This window comes from Aphelocoma coerulescens, chromosome 26 (assembly GCF_041296385.1).
Source record: "Aphelocoma coerulescens isolate FSJ_1873_10779 chromosome 26, UR_Acoe_1.0, whole genome shotgun sequence".
NCBI classification, from domain to species: Eukaryota; Metazoa; Chordata; class Aves; order Passeriformes; family Corvidae; genus Aphelocoma; species Aphelocoma coerulescens.
This window is the reverse complement of record NC_091039.1, coordinates 6140644-6161679: the sequence shown is the minus strand read 5'-3', so window position 1 is coordinate 6161679 and position 21036 is coordinate 6140644. Positions and strand designations below refer to the sequence as shown.

Genomic DNA, 21036 nt, shown 5'->3' with positions numbered 1-21036 from the left:
CAGAGCAGGATCACGGCCCCTTCCATCGCCGCAGGGGACAAAGGGACTCTGAGAGCGAGGGATAGGTGATAATGGCACCCCCACCCCCCCAAACTGCCCCAAACTCGGCGCTCCTGCGGCTGCCGGGCGCCTGAAGCCATTAGGCAATCAAAGAGCAGCTGAAGCGCCTGGAGGGCCAGGAGCAGCGTCCTTATCCTGCTTGACCGCTGGGAATGGCGAGGGCCAGGCAGGAGCGCAGGATTTGCTCACGGACAGGGGATGAGTCAACGGCAAGGGCGGAAATTGGGTTTTATCATTAGGAGAACAAACGCCTCCCAAAACAGCCGGGATGGGGACGCTGAGCCACAGCCTCGGGCTCTCCCTGCCAGGCAGAAACTCGATTTGAGGCCGCGCTGCTGCAGCAGCCTCTGCCTCCCTTCCCCATCCCCGCGCGGAGGATGAGGGAGAAAGGACTGGGATGACAAAGGCCTTTCCATCAAAACCTGCTGGGAAAGGCAGGCAGGGGCACTGCTGCACCCACCTGGGCGTGTTCCCGTGCCCCCTGCTCCAGGTGACCCTGGCTGGGTGATCTCCAGAGGTCTTTTCCAACCCAAACAATTCCATGATTCTGCGGTCTCCCGGCCCTCCTTTCCCATCCATCTCCCTGTGCACGGAGCTGATGGAAGAGCTGATTCTCATCTCCCACGCTCCAGGGGCTCTGCCCCAAAACAACGACTGACAAAGCTTTCCCTGTGCCTCCCCCGGGCCACATTCCGGATCTTTATCTGGAGATAAAGGGGATCCAGGGAGCTGGGAGACCTGAATTCCACTGCTCCATCCCCCTCGGGAGAGCATCAGCTCTCCAGGCCTTGAATTCCCAGCCCTAAAACGGCTCAGCAATGCCCTCCCCACCTCTGCAGCTTCTCTGCACCACCCCCAGACACAAAGGCAGCACCCGGACACCACCAGAGATGACAAATATCAACCCAACCCCTACCCCACAGCTACACCGGGTGACCCGAATGCCACCGGGTGACCCGAATGCCACCGAGTGACCCGAATGCCAGCTCCCAGGAATATCGGGCTGTTCCATCAGGGCTAACACAAACCTTGCAGGATCTGCTTGCAAATAAGCCCCGAGGCGTGGGTGGGTTTAGTCAGCACAAGAACACACAGATCCCTCCTGGTTCCACAGAAATCCAGCTCCTCTCCCTGGAGGGAGCTCATCAAAATGCGAGCCACAGGGCTCCGAGGAGATGCAAGCCCCGAATTAGCTCCACGAGGAGGCACTTCCAGGCTGTTTTCCAAACTCGAATCAATGTTGTGCTTGCACTGAATTAAAACACCCCCAAGTTCTGCGCTTGCTGCAGGCTGCAGAGTGAAACCATGAATGGAGGGAGGGCAGAGCTGAGCGCCAGGGCGGCTCCAAAGGGTCCAAGCGGCCTTTGGGAAACACCTTCCTTTAGTTTTTCCGTGCCCTCGCACATTCCTGGGGCAGCAAGGATTTTTTTATGTACATAAATTAATCTTTTCAACCAGAGGAGCAATTTTTTATCGAGCTGGGTCCTGCTTGCAGTGACTGCAAAGCTGCAACCCCGATTTGCTGAGCTGCTGGAATCACCTCAGGCTCAACACAGAGGGGAAATCCAGCTCTAAAAATAAATTTTCTAAGGCTTTCCTTGGGGTGGAACCACCTGAGGCCCCACAGGACAGCAGATTCCTGGAGCTCCTCCAAGGCTTTCCCCAATGTTTGGGTTGGCAGCTTGGCCAAGGACTCGGAGCTCCGATATTGGTGAAGTTTTCCCTGTCCCCCTTTAGGGCAAATTGGGGCCGAGATCCCTAAAACCCCAAGAGTTACCCCAGCAGCCACATGGGATGGGTCCAGGAGCTCCATGTGCATTTGGAGATGGGATTGCCCAAAAATCCCAGCACCACCCAAAGCTTGAGCTGATAAGAAAATAACTCTGAACCACTGAACCTGAGCAAATCCTGGTGCCTCTTGCAACACCGAGTGAACTCCCCATCCGAGGGGCCAAATTATTCTTGGCTGCACGAAAGATGCTCAGCAACACAGAGAGAGCGAGAGAGAGAGCGGTGTTCACCCCGTGTGCTTCGGGGTCAGGAGTTCCCAAACAGGCTGGGTGCTTTGGGGAGCTTGGCTCCGCTTCCAGGTCAAACACGAGCCCCAAATGCTGGCCCAGTTGTGGCTGAGCTCGTAACTCTTGTCTGGGAGGAGGAAGTGCTCCCTGCACGGTTCCCTCCCGCCCAGCTGAAATAACTCCCACACCCACTGCCCTGGAGCTGCCATCCGGGTGCTTCCTCCTTCCTGGCACTGAATCTGTGCCGGAGAGCGCAGCTGGGATGGGACAGCCAGGCTGAGCCTCCCAAAAATGCACCAGGACACCCAAACCATCCCGCTGAGGGCAGCAGGTGTCAGGCACACTGAGAGACCCTGGAGCATCCCGAAGGGGCTCCTTGGGATATTTGGGCAGCTGGGAACATCTGGGAGGCAGCAGGGGATGCCGGGCAGCATTCCCCGGATCCGGCACCTGCTGGGCTGGAGGAATGAGAGTGGCAGATGGAGGAACTGGTTTGTGACTCAGGCCGGGCGGTGCCGGAGGTGCAGCCTGGGAGGGGAGGGAGGGAATTGTCCCCTTCCCTGACCTGGCATCACCCACTGGCTCTGGTCCCAAAGACCCCACAGATCCCCCCCCATCCCAACCTGGCTCCCCCCAGCTCCCTGGAACGCTGGGGGCTGCGGATTCTCTCCAGCACTGATGGGCTGGACAACAGGAATATTCCAGGGGAGCTCCCGAGCTGAATATCCCTGATCCCGGGGGGATTCTCGCCGCTGGATCTGTGGAAAAAGCCTTGCCCAGCTGTCCCCTGTCCCTTGCCCTGCTCTGTCCTCGGGCTGCTTTGCCAGCCTGGGCTGGGCCTGGCAGCCTCGGCCTTTATTTGCCCGATAGGGTTGTGCCAATATTTATTTAGGGCCTTGGGATCCCTGCAAGGGACACCAGGGACGTTTTCCCATTACGCACGAGGCGCTCCCGGGTCTGGGGTCTCAACCCCCGGCAGAGTCAGGGGCTGGGAAAGCTCCTTCTGTGCTCCTTGGGAAGTTCAGCACAGCCCAGAATTCCAGCAGGGAAAGAGTCCTGGAGCTGCAGGGAAAGCAGCTGTGGGAATGCAGGGTGAAGGTGGAAGGGCACGGAATGACCCAGCTGCGTTCCCTGGAACAACTCGCCCTTCCCAGGAGCTGCACTCCTGGCACTTCCCACCTTCCTTGGACTCCAAAAAAACCCCCAGATCCTCCTCCTACCAAAAAAAAAAAAAAAAAAAAAAAAAAAACCCAAACAAAAAAACCCCAACCAAACAAAAAAACCCAAGGGAAAATTATACCCTGTACAAACCCACCCCATATTCCATAAATTTTATTGTCCAGTCTTCGGAGAATTCACAATCCAACTGGAAAATCAGCCTTGGCAATAAAAGGAGCACAAAACCATCCAGGTCACATCTGAAAGAGAAAAATTGAAATATTCTTATAAAACATCCAGACAAGAGACTGACAGATGGATAAAATCCTTTATTATTTTAATTCTTTTGTACCTTTCCATTGATTCCAGAAAAACTTTCTCTATATAAAAAAAAATCCATTACTTCTTTCGGAATAAGTCTTTAAAATCATTTATTTTAAAATGCATCTCCCATTTGTACAGCACTAGTTAAATACATTTATTCTCGGTTTTCTGCCAATGAGTCACCCCAGAGAACATTCCCAGTTTGGGGATCCATCCTGGCCGCTTCCATCGGTTTTTCCTGCTGGAGGATGCTGAGGATGGAGGAAGGCAATGAGGAAATGGGGATTTTTTAGTGTTTGTGCCCAGACATCGCTCACAGGGACATCCAAAATCCAATTTTACATGGCTTGAGTGGACAGATGTGCAGCACAGCTGGAGCAGGTGGAGATCAGGTGGAAAAACCCAAACAAAACATTGGAAAACTTTGGGAAAATCCCCTTTAATTCTTTTTTTTTCCCCCCTTGTGTGTAAGGAGAGGGGGAGAAAAAAAAAAGCAGCATATTTATTTGGTCCTGAATCTCCAAAATCCAAATAATTTTGTTGTTTAAGATCTCCACGTGGATCTGGCCAGGGGTTGGGCCAGGAGAGGCGTATCCATGTGGGAACGGAGGGATGGGATGGAACAGAACAGCTCTGCCTCCAAGTGCTCTGCACATGGATTCATTTCTATTCCTTTACCCAACCATCGGCTGGGCAGACAAAAGAATACCAGGAATGAAGCCTTTCCCGAGGGCACAGCCAAAACTCCTGTTTTCTGCTAAAAAAAAAAAGGGAAAAAATTCCAAGAAAAATGTGTGGAAGACAAAGCGACAACTTCCTTTTGCCACAGCTCCCCGTCTGCCAGGAGCGGCGGCTGCTCCTCGATGGGGTGGATGGGAGAATCCATAAAATGAGGGGAAAACGCTGGGAAGCCACACAAATTCCCAGCATTTTCATGAAAATTCCAATTGGCGCTCCAAAACCTGGGGAATCCTGGCCCAGGGATGAGCTGCTGGAGCAGACACAGGAGTGGGGGACTGCTCTGCTCGGGGTTTTTCATGGGTGGGGCATCCAGGAGGTTTCTCTCCTGCTAAATGCAGCCTAAAAGGGCTGGAATGTTATCCCAGAGGAGGAAAAGAGGGATTTAATTCCAGGCTTTAATCCCTGCCCACCTGCAGCTCCTCTTCTTCCCGGCTGTGGGGATCAGAGCTCAGGGCTCTGCTGCCAACCCCAAACCCTGCTCGGCGGGGCACCAAATATTTACACTCACCATGGGAATCAAATATCCACGAAATCCTTGGGATAAAAGGGGTTATCTGGAACTGGGGCTGTTGGGAGCTCTCGGGGATAATAAATAATGAAATCATGGTGTCTCCTTTCAGGGGGATTTGTAGGGAAAAGGGAAAGGGTATGGAAGGATAAACAGGAGCCACCAGGGCCTTTTCCTGATGCCGGGAATGCTGCCCTGGCTCCATGGGCTGTTCCCCAGCAGTTTGCCTTGACCTTCAGCAGGAATATCGGATCTGGTGGTCCCAGCGTGTCCAGTCCTCCCAGCAGCAATGTGGGATGGCTCAGCCGGGCATCCAGTGCCCCTGGAAGTTTGTTCCCACTCCCAGTGCACGGGGATGGGAACACCGAGCAGGAAAACTGCACAAAGACAGGTCAGGGATGTCCTGGAAGGGTTCCTGGCCTGATCCAGGCTCTGCTCCCCTGGGTGCACCAGAATTCCTCACCCCAGGCACTTGAAGGAGCCGTGTCCAGGAGCTGTGCTGCCTGCTGAGCTGCCAATTCCTGCCAGGAGCCCTGGGAAGTGCAGCTCTGATCCCAAGGAAATTCCTTTATGGCAGTGGGAGAGTTCAGAGAATGGGGACCACTCAGGAAAACACGGCCCCGAACGCGTCACTGGGCGCTGGGGGCTGTTGCTGCTCTTCCCTATCCACTGGAATCAATTAGGGAACAATCCAGCCTGGCGTGTGCTGGAAATACCGGGAAGGGAACGGAGCAGGGATGGGCAAACCTCAAACAATGCAGACGTCTGGAGGCTCGTCTGGGACAGAGCTCTGGTGGCACGGGGGAGCTCCCGGGGAGCTTCGAGCGCTGGCACCGGGAGGAGCCACCCCGGGAGTCCCGGGCAGCTCCAGGCTCTCCACATTTTTCCTCCCACTGCGCGTTTTCCAAGGATTTCTGAAGGAATGACGCCCTGCTCCAGGGGGGAGCAGCCCCACGGAGAGCTGGATCCCCGAGCAATGCTCCAGCCCCGGTCCCAGCTCCAGAGAGTCCCGGCCACATCCAGAGGGAGCGGAATCACCCGGGAAAGCCAAGGCCAGGATGTGAATACCGCACAGCACAGCGGCTCCTCGCGCTGCTCACACGCTCCCAGGCTGTGGGGGAGAGCTGCAGCAGGGATGGATTTGTTCCCGAAGTGTTTGGAGAGGGGAAAACCCCCCTGGGGCAGCCCCGGGCCAGCAGAGCACAAAGCTCTGAGCACCGATCCGAGCAGGGCCGGTCCGGGAGGGGCCGGGGAGGGGATTGAGGGGGGACTGTGCTGCTCCCCAGAGCTATTTCTGGTGCCCACAGCTGAGCTGTGGGAGGTTTGGCACCTCTCCCCCTTCCCTCTGGGCACAAACACACCGAGGTGGGCGTGAGCAGCGCTCTGGTGCCGGGATTGGGGCTCTGCCGCACGGGGAGGGGCTCAGAGCGGTGGGAGAGGGGGAAGATGTGCCCTGAGACCCCTCTGGGACCCCCGTTCTGCTCCTTGGGGTGGTGGGATGGAGATGAGGAAGGGGCTGCTCCATCCGTGCCTTGTTCCCACTCTCAAGAGCATGGGGATGGGAACACCGAGCAGGAAAACCGCACCAAGACAGGTCAGGGATATCCTGGATGGGATTCCCGAGGGTGCTCCGGATTCCCGATCCTCGCCCGGCCCCGCTCCAGCACAGCCCCACCTGCGGGTTCCTGCAGCCCAGCGGGGTTAGGCCAGGCCTTGCTCTCGGCTCAGGACATCCCAGCTGGCTGGATTTGGCAACAGGGACCGGGAGATGCCGGGGGGAGCAATGGGAAGCCCGGGTGCTCCATCCTCAGCTGGATTCAGGTACCAAAGAAGGGAGGGGAAAGGGGGCTCTGCAGGCAGAGGTGAGGGAAATGCGGGGGGGCTGCCCTGGTTCCTGTGCCCCAGCTGTGCTCCAGCTGTGCTCCAGGTGCTCCCAGTGCCAGGCTGGGCCATGCCGAGCAGTCCTAACGTGGTATCCCCAAAAACCAGGGGGTGCAGGGCAGCTTGTCTGAGCCAAGGTGCATTTTCAGCAACTCCTGCCTGGGCCAAACCCCACAAATCCCCAGCCCAGCCCTGGAGTCCCCTCCCTGTGCCCCCAAACCCTCCCGGGGCAGCGCAGGGGCCTGGAGCAGTGGGGACAACATGAAAACAAGCGGGGGACAAGGCCACAGGTCCATGGAGGGGTTTGGGGCCAGCGTCGGCCTCGTCCTGCTGGAGCCGGGAGTTCTGCGGAGGGTCGGGTGGGAGCCGTCTCCTTCCTCAGCGCTTCCATCTCCATGGCGACGAGGGGAACGCGAGATTCGAGTTTAAAATATACTCTGCCTCCTGTTCTTGCCTCGGGCTGGGGAAGGGAGACACAGAGAGGGGTCAGGGCGGTCGGACGGTGGCTCTGCAGAGCGGCTCAGCCCGGAGGGTGCCCACGGGGGAGGAGATTCCGAGCCTGTGGCATTCCTGGAGGAGGAGCTGCGCCTCGGGATACCCAAATGGCGACTGGCAGGTGACAACGAGGATGCCCAGGGGTGATTTGTGGATTGAAGAGGGGACAGGGAGCAGGTTTGGCTTTTTCCTGGGAGCAGCCCAATGCCGGCACCATCCTGGCACTGGCTGGGAGAGATCCCGGCTTTTCCCCAGCCCTACCTGACTGCTGGAAGGCTGAGCCTCGGTGGCCGGGGTCCTTCTGGAGCTGGATCTCCTTCAGGGAGAAGATGGAAGCGTCTGGGCAGAGGGGGCAGAGAGAGGGGTCAGTCCTGCCCGAGGGTGGCACCTCCACGGAGCTCTGCCCTCGCTCTCCTGCCCCACCTCATCCCACCCAAAATCTTATTAATTATCATTATTATTATTCCTCGCTCCCACAGCCCTCATGCTCCCACCCCACCCTGCTGCAGGAGCACCTCTGAGGGAGCAAAGAGGCACCTGAAGGCACCAGGAGCCCTTGTTTTGCCCCTTTTTGGGCGGGGACAGGCAGCACTTACTGTCAGGCAGGAGGTGCACCCGCTCTCCCAGGCTCTTGAAGTAGGGGTGCTGCAGGGCTGCCTCGGCTGAGATCCGGCCCTTGGCTCTGTACTGCACAAAGCCCCAGGAAAAGCCATAAATACACATTTAAATCACACACCTGGGCACCTCTGCACGTTTACATCACACACCTGGGCACCTCTGCACATCCCAGCAGTGCCACGAGCCGGGTGCGTGGCACTGCCCTGCTCCAGCTGCACCTTCCCTGCAGCAAACCCCCTTTTCCACCCCCCTGGGCTGCTCCCCCACTCACCAGGAGCAGATTTGTCAGCAGGTCGATGCCTTCCGAGTCCAGCCTGGGAGAAAAGGGAAATAAAACCAAAACTGCACCATTATTGCACCGAGGAGACGGCAATGATCTGAGTGAGGGATGAGTGGCACTGCGGCCTCAAGCACCACGAGGGGAAACTGGGCTGCCCAGGCTCCCCTCCACACCCATCAAACCCCCGTTCCTGAGCTGTCCCTGCTCCAGGGGTACCTTGGGGCGTGATTTATCAGCGGCTGCGCTCGGTACTGGGTGAAGTTGTAAGCCTTGAACTCCTCGTTGGACGTTATCCCAGGCCAGGTGTCCTCTGTGGGAGTTCCTGCAAGGGGAGAGAGAGGGAACCTCGGTGGGCACTCAGTGCAGAAGGAAAAACTTCAGGAGTGCGGGTCCCCTGTCCCCGAGAGAGGGCACAGATGTCCCCGTGGGCTGGCACTGCCTGCACGTCCCAGGGGGCAGCCAGCAAGGAGCCTCTCATCCTGACCCCTGTGCCAGCCTGGAGGGGGCTGTGGGCAGTTTCTGCCCGTGCCAGCTGACCCCTGCCCACCCCAGTTCACCCCTGCCCACCCCTGTCCATGCTAGATGACCCCTGCCCACCTCCGTTCACCCCTGCCAAACCCTGCCCATGCCAGCCCACCTCCGTCCATCTCTGCCCATGCCAGCCCATCCCTGCCCATTTCTCACCCCACCCCTGTCCATCCCAGCCCACAGCCCCATCCCTGCCCACCCCATTCCACCCCTGTTCATTCCTGCCCACCTCATCCCACCCCACTCCATCCCACCCCTGTTCACTCCATCTCACCGCAGTCCACCCCAGCCCCGCCATCCCTACCAACCTCATCCCACCCCATCCCACCCCTGATCGCTCCATCCCAGCCCATCCCAGCTCCATCCCACCCCATCCCACCCCTGTCCATGCCCATCCCACCCCTGATCGCTCCATCCCAGCCCCATCCCAGCCCCATCCCGGCTTCCCAGCGCAGCCCCGCCCGGCTGTCCCGCGGGCAGCCACTGCCCTCGCGCGGGGACGCGGGCACAGCGCAGCGCTCACCCAGCAGGCGGAAGATGAGGTGCAGCTCCTCCTTCACCGTGGAGCCGGGGAACATCGGCCGGCCCGTCACCATCTCGTAGTGGATGCATCCGACCCCCCTAAAGCGCAGGGGACACCCCGGGATTAGGTGGGTGGGGTGGGGGACGGACGGACACAAACCCCGCGGGGCCCTCGCCGCTGCTGGAGAGGGGAATCAGCTCCGGGAGATGGATCCCTGCTGGTCAGCATCCACCCCGACGGGGATGGCACGGTCCCGACCCCCTGAGCCCCAGGGGACGGGGAAAACAGGTCTGGGAGAGCTCTGGGGACAGGGAAAACAGCTCTGGGAGAGCCCCAAACCCTCCGGTGCTAACAGACCTAGGGGACATGGAAAACTGCATTGGGAGAGTCCTGGGGACAGGGAAAAGAGGGAAAAAAGCCCCCAGACCTCTGATGTCAACTAGAGCCCCATGGAAAACTGCTTTGGGGAGCCCCAAGGGACGGGGAAAACAGCTCTGGGAGAGCCCCCAAACCTCTGGTGTAAACAGCCCCAGGGAAAAGGGAAAACAGCTCTGGGAGAGCCCCCCAGCCTCTGTTGGACCCAACAGCGTGGGGATGAGGGTGGAAATGCCCCACTCCGTCCTGGAGAGCCCGGGACGCTGCCAGGAAGCTGCCGGGAAGCTCCGTGCCTCACCACATGTCGATGGGCGTGGAATACTCGGTGGATCCCAGCAGGACGTCGGGGGGCCGGTACCAGAGCGTCACCACCTCGTTGGAATAGGTTTTTGTCGGGACCGACTTGGCCCTGGCTAATCCTGAGGGCGGAAGGGACGCACGTCAAGGAGTTGCCCCTTTTTTCAATCCTGCACCATCCCTGGAGGGCTTCACCTACCAAAATCAGCCAGCTTGAGCTCCCCTCGCTCGTTGATGAGCAGGTTCTGTGGTTTGAGGTCTCGGTGCAGGATTTTCCTGCCGTGGCAATAGGCCAGGCCACGGAGCAGCTGGAACATGAAGATCTGTGGGGAGGAGGGGGCTGCATTTAGGACGGGGATGTGGGCACTAAAAATAAACCTGCCTGGAGGAATCCCGATGTCAAAGGCAGGAAAGACCCCTCGGAGCTGTGCTGGGGTGGGAAACGCTGTGGGGAGGTGTCACAAAAGGGGATGAGCATTCTGCATGTGCAGTGATTTTAGGGAGAAATGCTGGGGGAGCCTCAGAACAGGCTGGAAAAGGGCAAAGGGAGCAACAACTGAAGGAGGAAGGGATTTCCAGGCTCCCTCAGCCCCAAAACACCCCCACCCAGGATGAGGGACGGGGCAGGGGGTCCCGGGCACCCCCCTCACCTTCACATTGTGCACACTCATCAGGTTCCCGCAGTTCTCCAGGTACTGCTTGAGGTCGTTGTCCTGCAGCGGGAAGGACACGTCAGTCTGTCCTTCCCTTGTCCCCCCCAGCCCCCAGAGAAGCCCCCAGACCCACCAGGTACTCGAAGACGAGGGTGAGGGAGCGCTCGGTGTGGATGATGTCGTGCAGGGTGACGATGTTGGCGTGCTTGAGGTTCTTCAGCAGCGACACTGCGGGGACAGCGGGGTTGGGGCAGCAGGAACGGGGGCTGAGCACGGGCACAGCCATCCCAAATCCTGCTGGGAGCCTGGGGAAGGCCCCTCCCGGCCTCACCTTCCCGGATGGCCGTGCAAGGAGCCCCCTCCTCGTGCTCCAGGCGGATTTCCTTCAGCGCCACCAGGTTTTCCGTCAGCTTGCTGCGGCCCTTGAACACCGTGGCGTAGGTGCCCTGGCAGGGGACAGGGGACACAGGCCATTTCCCAGGGTGGCACAGCACTGGTGTCCCCAAAACATTTGGGGGAGGGACCACTTGAAGTGACCGCACCAGGTCTGAACCCCGCGAGAAAGACTTGGTCCGAAAATTTCTGGATATTGAAGATTTTTGCCCTTTGCACTTGGAGCTGCCCTTTGAATTTCACTTAATTCCTTACAGGGGTGTCACACACTACTCACCTCTCCCAGTTTGTCCAGTTTGACGTAGGTTTCCAGCTTCCCAAAGCCGATATCTGACTGTGGGAGAGACAGGAAAACATCACTGGGGAGGGGGGGCCACATCCCGGGATGGCTTCACCTCCAGAGGGGTTTCCAGGGACACTGGGCACTGACATTTGGGATTTTTACTCCATTTTCTGCCCAAACCCTCTGTGTATCCCTGGAAAAGCCATGTCCTGAGCAGGGGAATGAAGGTGCTGGAGCCCGAGGTGCTGCACAACCCCCAGAGCCCCATTCCTTATTCTCGAGGGGACGTGAATATTAAGGACACATCCCCCTGGCAGGGGCTGTTTTATCCTCAGACAGCACAGGCAGGTAAATTCCAGCTCTCCTTCCCTCCTCCTGAGCGGGCACCTCGGATCCCGAGATGCCTCCTGCGGCCTGGCTGTGGTACCTGGGCAGCTCTGAGCACACCTGGAGCGTGCACACGGAGGTTTTTGCTCCTGCTCTGTTGTGCTCAGAGGTTTTGCTCCAATTTCTGCTGCTGCTCTGCAGCAAAGAAACCGAAATGCCACCGCCGAAGCAAAGGCTGATTCATTATTTATCCACATTTGCATTTCCAGTGGCAAGAGGCTCTGGCTGAATCGCAGGAGGGTTTTCCTTCTCCTCCCTCTGGGAAGGAGCCAGGCCGAGAGGGCAGCCAGGTGTGCTCAGGGGAGTGAAGGAAGGTGGGAATGGCACAGCAGGTGCAGATCTCAGAATCCCAGGATCACTGAGGCTGGAAAATCCCTCCGGGATCACCGAGTCCAAGCTGTGCCCGATCCCCACCCTGAGCACGGAGTGCCACGTCCAGGTGACACCTCCAGGGATGGGCACTCCAAACCTCCCTGGGCAGCCCCTGCCAAGACCTGACCACCCTTTCCAAGAGGAAATTCCTCAGGGAAATTCCACCCTGAGCCTCCCCTGGCCCAGCCTGAGGCCGTTCCCTCTCCTCCCGTCCCTGTTCCCCGGGACAAGATCCCAAATCCCCCCCGGCTGCCCCCTCCCGTCAGGGACCTGTGCAGAGCCAGCAGTTCCCCCTGATCCCCCTTTTCTCCGGGCTGAGCCCCTTTCCCAGCTCGCTCAGCTGCTCCCGGTGCTGCCGGGGCTGTGCAGGAAGGGCCAGGGCTGGGCAGGGACGTGAGGGCACCTCAGCGGCCCCCGGGGCGGCCGGCACAGCGCGACGCGGCTGCGGCCGGGCCCGGCTGCGGCTCGGGGCCACTTACGAGGGAGGCCCGCCGGGACATCCTGCTCAGGGGCTTGGGGAGCTCCGGGCTCTGCATCTGCAGCTTCTGCAGGAACTCGGGGGGCAGGCGGATGTCCATGGGCAGGGAGAGGCGCTTGCTGACGTCCTGCAGGGAGGGGACAGAGGACAAGTGACATCCCGAGCCGCAGCCCGGCCCTTCAGCCAGCGGGGAGGCGACAGCCAGAGGTGCCCGGGTCCCCCCTGCCCCCAGCACTTGCCTCCATGGAGAAGCGGCGCTGGCCGTGGTTGCGGTAGCGCACGGCCGCCACCGGGGACCGGCCCTGCCCCTCCGGCGGGGACACGGGGCTGCCGTCGGCTGCCAGGTCCCTGCCCAGCTGCGCCAGCTGCAGCTGCCCCTGGGCCAGGTCTGGGGACAGAAGGGAAGCACAGTGAGCGGCGGGAGCGGCGGCAGAAGCCGCGAGGAGTGGGGGGGCAGGGCTGCTCCGGGGACACGGGAATCTCTACGTCCTTCTCTGTATCCCCGGGGAATTCGGCTTTTTGCTCCAGATTCCTGGTGCCTCAGCACCCACAGCATTCCCAAAGCACGCCCTGCCACGAGGGTCTCTGGCGGGGGGAGCTGCTCCCCACCCAGCGATCCCAAATCCCATCCCAGGGCTCCGGGAAAAATTCAGCCCGGATTTCTCCCGCGGTACGGCATGGGGGAAAACCCGGACTGGATTCTCCCTGGAGTACGGAATGGGGGAAAACCCGGACTGGATTCTATCCGGAGTACGGAATGGATTTAGGGGAAAACCCGGACTGGATTTTTCCCGGAGTACGGAATGGACTCGGAGGAAAACCCGGACTGGATTTTTCCCGGAGTACGGAATGGATTCAGGGGAAAACCCGGACTGGATTTTTCCCGGAGTACGGAATGGATTCAGGAGAAAACCCGGACTGGATTTTTCCCGCAGTACGGAATGGACTCGGAGGAAAACCCGGACTGGAATTTTCCCGCAGTACGGAATGGACTTTCCCCCGAATCCATTCCATGCTCCAGGAAAAGTCCAGTCCGGGTTTTCCCCCTTTCCCTGCAGCCCCCTGCGGCGGCACCACGGGGTTTCTCGGGGATGAGGATTCGCCTTCCCAGCTTTGTGTTCCCAAGTGTTGGAGGCAAATCCACCCTTCAGGAACACCGAGGTGCCCGTTCCTGGCTCTGGATCCCTCGGTGCCGGGCCAGGAAAGCCAAACAGAAAGAGAAAGGAGCCCTTCCTCGAGGAGTTGACACACACGGGCCTCACGTGCCCCGGGAACCGCCGAACCCCCGGGAACCCGGATGTCTTCCTGCCGGGATGGGAGCGTTCGCTTGGCTGGGAGTTCTCCTTTTGGTTTTGGTTTGTTTGGTTGCTTTTCCCCTTGAGGAATTCTCCCCCTGCGTGTTGCTAGGAGGCAAGAAGGACAAAAGCCCAGGGCCGGCTCGGGGCGGGGTGCGGCTGCTCTGGCTTCCCCCTGAGGGTTTCTCGCGGAGGTGCCGCGGGATTCGGGCTGGGAAAAGGGCTTGGCTGCAGCCCCCGGCTCCTGTGCTCTCGGTGTTCGGGGGGGGAGAGGCTGCGGTGGCTGTGGGGAGGTTCCTCTCCTGCTGCCTTTCTTCTGCCGTGACCGGAGCCCTGCCCGCTGGAGCGCCCGTTCCATTGGGACTCTATTTAACGCCCTACTTCACTAAAAGAGGGATTTTTCACCAGCTGCTCGGGTGCCTCAGGGGTCACCCCCGGGATCCAGAGCCCACCTTTCCCTGCCCCGCTCGGAGCTGGGCCACGGCCGCCCTGCCCCTGCTGTTCCTTTGCTCCTGCTCTGAGTTTCGCTGCAGTTTGCCTCGATATACATCTACATCTACATCTACATCTACATCTACATCTACATCTACATCTACAGCTACATCTACATCTACATCTACATCTACATCTATTAGTAAAGAACTGTTATTCCTATTTCTCATATCTTTGCCTGAAAGCCCCTTAATTTCAAAATGATAATAATTCGGAGGGAAGGGGGTTACATTTTCCATTCCAAGGGAGGCTCCTGCCTTCCTTAGCAGGCACCTGTCTTTCAAACCAAGGCAGCGTTTCTCGGAGGGAGTTTGGGATTAAAGTCACTCATTGCAAAACAAACCACTCCAGGCTCTCCTGTCCCATCCTGCTGCCCTCAGCCAGACACAGAGAGAAGCACAAGAGCTCCTGGAACACCAAAGCAGCTCAGAAAAACAACTCCTCCCTTGAGACCCCAGGTGTGGAGCCTCACTGGGCTCAAGAAGCCGTGAAAGGAGCACGAAATCAGGACAAAATGAACCACTGAGCTCCTTCTGGTCCCCGATTTGAGGTTTGCACTTAAAGCTCCTCACTCTGTGATTAGCAGCGGGGACATTCTGGCACTCCAGGGACATTCTGGCACTCCAGGGACATTCCGGCACTCCCAGTCCTGTGGTGGCACAGCCAGCACAGAGCGTTCAGCGCAGGCCACCTGGCCCCCAGCGAGGAGGATTCCCCTGGGGAATCCACGGGTGCTGATTCCAGGGGCTGTTCAGAAGGAGGCAGCACCAAACTGGGCGTGCTGGGAGCGAGGATGATGCACTGGACATGCCGGGCTGGACAAACGGTGTGGGCTCAAGCAGGACGGACCACCCTGTCCCCTCCGCGGTGACCACACCGCTCTGTCCCTTCTCCCAGCTTTGCAGCCACGCTCCAAAATCCCCCCAAATCCCCGGTGCCCTCCCTGCAGACCTTCCCCAGACTAAGGGGGAGCAGTGCAGGAGGGAAACTCCCCAGGGGGTGCCCCGGGCTGAGCCCAGCTCTGTCCCCGGGGCTGCACAGTGACAATCCCCGCTCGGACCGGGAGGTGCAGCCAGGGATGATCTCATGGCTGAGGACGGGGAGGGAGGGCTGGATTTTCACGGGGTGCTGAGCAGGGCTGGGACCTGGCTGTGGTTTGCTCGGCTGACGGATGAGAGGTGGCAGGCAAGTGACCTGGCAAAGGCCGTGGGTTTGTGCCATGGGCACCGGGCAAGCAGGGAGCTGAGAGCTGAGGGGTCCTGGGTGCCCAGCCTGCACCTGAGGGGTGCGTTCAGCCCGTGCCACGGGGCTTGAGAGGGGCTGAAACGGTGCCAGAGGTTTTGGGCACACAGGCAAACCCCTCCTCTGCTCCCTGTCCCTTCCCCTCCATCTGTTTTTACAGCAGCCATCAGGAAACATCCCCTGAATTAACCACAGGTATGAAAATAACGTGGATTAACTCAACTGGACCAAATCTTTTTAACTTCCTCGTTTCCCAAGCAAATTATATTCAAGGAAACTAAAGGCCATTCAAGATCTGACTCACTGGAGCCCGACTAATCCACTGGAAATGATATTTTGGGTGAATTTGTGCTGGTTCCCACAGGTGAAACAAACCCAAAGCTGGGTAAAAGGTGCAGCCTGTCCTGAGAGCTGCAAATCAGCAGCGCTGGCTCTCTGCACCAGCAGATCCGAGCCAGCCTCTTTGGCACAATCAGAGGTGAATTGACAACCTGGACACTCCAGTTGGTCCAAAAGGGATGGGAACAGCAGGTAAAACTTCACAGAAGTGAGGGGAAGGGGGTTTGGGCTGCCCTGGGGTGGGGGACATGGCAGCCCAGCCCAGCCTCTGCTGTCACCAGGAGATTCCCAATCCCAAAGGGCTGGAGTCACCCTTGGGGCTTGGAGGACCTTGCTGGGTGCTCAGTGTGAAGCTGTGGGCGTGCAGACCATGAGGGAACTCATTTCACGTGGATTTGGGGAGCGCTGACACTCCACCAGGAACGAGGCCGCTGGGATATCAAAGCGAACGAAAGGGAGGCCGCAGACACCAGCAGCCCTTTTTATAAATATATTTAAACGCTGCCTGTGCCAAAACAAGCTTTGATCTCCCAAGGAAAGGGGCCAGAACCCTGCGCTGCCTGCCTGCCTTAGCACTTTTAATTACTTTGCTGAGTGTGAGCTCTCCTCTCCAGGCTCTGTGCCGCTCAGGGCTCGGGTTTTCATCCTCCTTCCTCCCCCTCACCACCGTTTCTTTGGGGCCTGGTGCTCCCAAGGTCAGAGCTGGCTCTGTTTTATCCCTTTCCAGCCCAGACACTGAATTTTATCTGGCCTGGGAGGGCAGAGCGGGCTGCAGGTGCTTTGGAGCTGCCGCTGGATATTCCCAGCTCTTATCAAAGCCCTGATCCCTCTGAAAAAATGGCTCCACCAAGGTGACATTGCCAGTGACAGGATGTGTCCAGGCTGGAAAGCTGTTTGATTTTCCAGCCTGGGAAAAAAAGATAAATTAAAAGGCTGTTTTTCCTCCTTTTATCAGCATCTGTTGGGGTGAGGTCATGAGAATGACGGGGTGGGGAGGACGGAGTCAGGGATTTCTCACCACAAACACAACAGATGGGGCAGGTTTGAACCCTGTTTGTCCCCTTACAGGACCCAGAGCAGCTCTTGAGCACCCCGGGATAGTGGAAGTGTCCCTGCCCACAGCATGGGTGGAATGGGAGGAGCTCTGGGGTCCCTTCCAGGCCAAACCATTCCCTGATTCTGTGATTCTTGAGCAGGCCTGGCCTCCTCCTGCTCCCCAAGGATGGGTACGGGCACCCAGAGCCAGCAGAGTGTGGGGTTTGCAGCCTGGGAATGCTGCCAACCCGGGATTTCTGAGGCTGGAGGGAAAACACGAACTCCAGGCAATTCCCTGGGGAGCGACACGAGGTGGGGAAAGGAGAACCGAGGTGTTGATCCCTGCTGTGATTAGCTCTTGGCTCTGCAGAAAGGATCACAGCTCCTGAGCTGTCATCAGCTGTCACCAGGAGAGACAGGATGGGCTCTGGAGCCATGGGGACACAGAGAGCCCAGGGACAGCCGCAGAGATGCTGACAAGGAAGGTAAAACCTGCCGCAGAGCTGTTTTGTGGGGAGGAGGAGCAGCTCAGGAGCGGCTGCTGTGGCTGCAGGCTCAGCTCTGCTCCCCACAGCTGGAGCAAAGTCACTTTTCCCCTCTGCACTTTGATCCTCCACCTGGAAAAAGGGGAGCAAGCCCTCAGAGAGATCCAAACTCAGCTCCAAAGCTGACCATAAACCCTACAAGAGACCGGCTGGTGCACACCCCAAATCATGGACCCACCCTCGGTCCCAGCCACAGGCTCAGACTTTGCTCCTGTTCTCTCCTGGCTACCTCGGGATCAAGCCCAAAAGCCCAGGAGGGGCTGGCAGACGCTGCTTGCCCTTTTTGCCACCGAAGGGCAAAGGAAAACCCCTGACCGATGTCTCATTAAAGCAGAGTAGCAGGGAAATCACCTCTGGGGGTTGCAGGGAGGAGATAACGGGAGGGGATCCCACATCCCGGAGCTGATCAAGGCCAACAGCAGGAGCAGCTGTCAGCGCTCAGGACTTCCTCAGCCTTGCCCCATTTTATACCCACAGCTCCTGCACGGCTAATTAAGGGCTCAGGTCTAATTACAGCCCTCGCTGCCCGCCGGGGCGTGTGGGAGCGGGGCAGGAGCAGCCGGGGATGCTGCTCGGGTGTCTGCAGAGATGAAGAGGAGCCTCGGGAGGGAGGAAAGGCGGCTCCAAACGAGGTTACAGCACCCTCGGAGCAGCTCGGCTGGCACGGCCGGGCCCTCCCCGCCGGGCAGCGCCGGTGCCAGGCGGTGACATCAGGGCTCAGCCCCCGCCCGCAGCCAAAGCTTCAGCGATTGCGGCTGCGGGGCGAGGGCAAACAGAGCTCGAACGGGAGCTGAGGGCACGGGAAGGGGCCGGGCTGTGGCACTGCTGGCAGCAGGCACCCGCGGCATGGCCGGGATGAGCCGAGCCCGGCTCTGCCCGGCTCCCCGAGCTCTGCCCGGCTTGCCCGAGCACGGCGGCCTCGGCGGGGCTGCTCCCAGCGCCTCCAGCATCCCCGGCTCTGCCCGGAGCCTGCCCCAGCCTGCTCTGGGGGCTGCTGTTCGCACAGGGGATGTGCCCGCCCCGCGCAGCTCAGGCAGGGGTTTAACCCTAAATCTGCCTGGGATGCTGAAAACCAACTCGCAGGAAGGAGCAAAGGTCAGCGAGCCCCTGGTGCTGCCCAGGACAGAGAGCGGCCCCTTTGGCTTGGGGGAACACCGGCCTGGAGCCCCCAGAGGGGTCACCCCCTCTTTTGGGGAGGCAGGAGCAGATCCCACACTTTCCCACTCTCCGCCTTAACCGCAGCTGTGTCACTGCTCCCCATTCTGTGCAAATTCCTTTCCCTCCCATCAGGCTTTCCTCACGCAAGGATAAATCTCTCTTCAGGTTTAATGACGAGGTGTTATTCATCCCCACGGGCAGATAATGGGGAAAGCGACGCAGAGCAAGGGGCAGGAACTCTCCACACCCGCCAGAGAATGGCTGGGGGGCTGGAGAGGCTCTTACCCACCCCAGCCGGTCCTGAGCAGCCCCAGCCCCACGGCAGGGACCCAGGGGCTCCTCACCTTCGTTCCTCTGGTTGTTGAGCTGGTTGAACTGCTCCGTGAACTCCGTCAGCGACTCCTCGATGGTCTCCGTGCGCGGCACCGAGAGCGAGAACCTCCTCTTGAAGTTTTTCATCTTGTTCATCTTCCCTCGTGCTGCCAGGGACGGCTGAGCCCTGTGGGGAAGGGGACAGCAGGCTCAGAGAGCCGGACAACACTGGGATGGGCCCTGAGCCCCACAGCTGCTGCTTTTTGGGGCTGGCAGCAGCCCGACCCGAATTTCCACCCCACAGCTGCTGCTCTTTGGGGTTGGCAATGTCCCAACGTGAGCTTCCCCTCCAGGGGACCCTGGGGACATCCCTTCTCTGGGGCACAGCAGAAGAGGAGCCACGTCTTTGCCAGAGAAATCGGGCTCCTCGTGGTTTTAAGAGCTGGCTCTGGTCAAGAGGTGCAGGGAGGGTGATTTTTTTTTTGAGCCCAGGGCAGGGCTGTGCACAATCAAACACAAGAACCAACACAGGCTGTGCCTTACGGCATCCTTGGAAACTGCAGGAGTGCCTGGAAAGGGGTAGAAACAGAAGGAAAGCAGGAAACAGGCTAAACAGTGATGGAAAAGACTCAATCCCACACTTATCACTGGAAAAGGAAGCACCTCTCCCCCGGCAGTTTGGTTTCTGCTTTGCTCCTGCAACAAAGGCTTCCTGAGCCAGCAGCAAGATGCTGAGTGCAGGCAGCACGGGCAGAGGGGGAATCCCCCAAATCCCAGCCCCAGGAGATACTCCGAGCTCCCAGCTCACCCCCAAGCTCCCCGTGTCTTCTGCGGGGCATCAGAATCGCCTTAGCTATAGATCTGCTTAAAACAACAAAACCCTTAAAGGAGGAAAACCCCTCAGGGGCACAGGGCGGAGCGGGCTGGGGCTGAGCAGCCTGGAGGACACGGCTTTGCCTTTCCTGCTTCGGCTCTTCCCAGGCTCAGCGTGGATGGGATCAGGCTGGAAGTGTTGCTCCGCTGCAATTCCTGCGGCCCAGCACGGACCCAGCACCCAGCCAGTGCTCCCTTACCGACATGGAGGGCCCAAATCCCAGACTGGTTTGGCTTGGAGGGACCTCAGGAATCATCTCATCCCACCGCCTGCCATGGGCAGGGACACCTTCCCCTATCCCAGCTTGCTCCAGGCCCTGTCCAACCTTGGACACTTCCAGAGATGGGACATCAGTGTCCCACCCCCAACCGGCCACAGCTCTGCCCCTTCCGCACTCAGGCCTGAGGAGGTTTGGGTCCATCCCTCTCCTCTTCCCAATCCCAGGAGAGTAGGAATGCTCCTCCTGCATCCCCTATCCTCTGGACACTCCAAGCTGCCCACCAGGGGATTTTCCATGAACAGCCCTGGACTTCAAAGCTGCTCCCAACCCCATCCGAAGAAGGGAATCATCCCTTGGTACCAAACAGGCTCTAAAAACCACTCAGGGATGTTCCTTCCCACGGGGAGCGGCTCTTCCCTGCACATCCCGCGCCCTCTCCCGCACCCCTGGTGCAGCTCGGCCCCTTCTCCTGGGTGTCCCTGCTCCAGCTCTTCCCTGGCTGTCCCCAGAGCCCCCCAGCCCCCTCCCAGGCTTATCAGCCCACCCGAAGGGTGATCGCAGCATTCCAGACTGATGCGATCAGACACCGCATCCGGGAGCCGGCGCATCCCGTCGCCAGGACAACGGGAACACTCGGGCCGGCGTGCCCGCATCTGAAAGCTTAAAAGATTATCCGTCAGCAATATAAACACTCGGTTTGGGCGCCTGCCAGGCTCTGCGGTGAGGCACGGCACCCTGCAGTGGGTGAATCCCCTGCAAATCCCGGGCATTCACCTGGATCCCGGGAACTCCCACGCAGCAGCCGCCCCCGCTCAGCTCCCGCCTTTAACGCCGCAAATTCCCGAGGCTGGAGGCTCGGCCCTGCCTGGAATCGGGGCTGGAGGGGTTGCGGGGGTGGGAAGGGAGGCGGGAGGGTTTCAGACACCTCCACTCCAGCCTGCAGACATGGGAATGTTTTCCCAGTGCTACAGGAACGTGCTTGGGCACCATAAAGAGGCAGCACGAGGGATGCTCTGGGTTCCAAAGAACATGGCAGGGACTGGAATGGGATAATCAGGACAGCAAGGAGAGCATTGGGATCACGGGAAGGTGCTCTGCTGAGTGATTCCTGCTCTGACAATCCCCTACCGAGCCGATCCATAACCTCCTTTG

The 21036-nt window shown here is 59.2% G+C and overlaps 1 protein-coding gene across 1 annotated transcript in view; it reads right to left on the bottom strand.

Annotated features, from left to right (window-relative positions):
- Nucleotides 1-3545: 3545 nt before the first annotated feature.
- Nucleotides 3546-21036, bottom strand: part of CDK18 (cyclin dependent kinase 18) — a 30353-nt gene continuing 12862 nt past the window's right edge. The window contains exons 2-16 of the mRNA XM_068995659.1: nt 18823-18977; nt 12612-12760; nt 12374-12499; nt 11130-11186; nt 10791-10905; nt 10593-10687; nt 10457-10519; nt 10006-10129; nt 9808-9928; nt 9135-9232; nt 8300-8405; nt 8075-8117; nt 7782-7872; nt 7447-7524; nt 3546-7150 (exon numbers count right to left, since the gene is read on the bottom strand). Coding sequence (XP_068851760.1) covers nt 7116-7150; nt 7447-7524; nt 7782-7872; nt 8075-8117; nt 8300-8405; nt 9135-9232; nt 9808-9928; nt 10006-10129; nt 10457-10519; nt 10593-10687; nt 10791-10905; nt 11130-11186; nt 12374-12499; nt 12612-12760; nt 18823-18946 — 1425 coding nt within the window. The 5' untranslated portion in view covers nt 18947-18977 and the 3' untranslated portion in view covers nt 3546-7115. The remainder of the gene's footprint in view (nt 7151-7446; nt 7525-7781; nt 7873-8074; nt 8118-8299; nt 8406-9134; nt 9233-9807; nt 9929-10005; nt 10130-10456; nt 10520-10592; nt 10688-10790; nt 10906-11129; nt 11187-12373; nt 12500-12611; nt 12761-18822; nt 18978-21036) is intronic.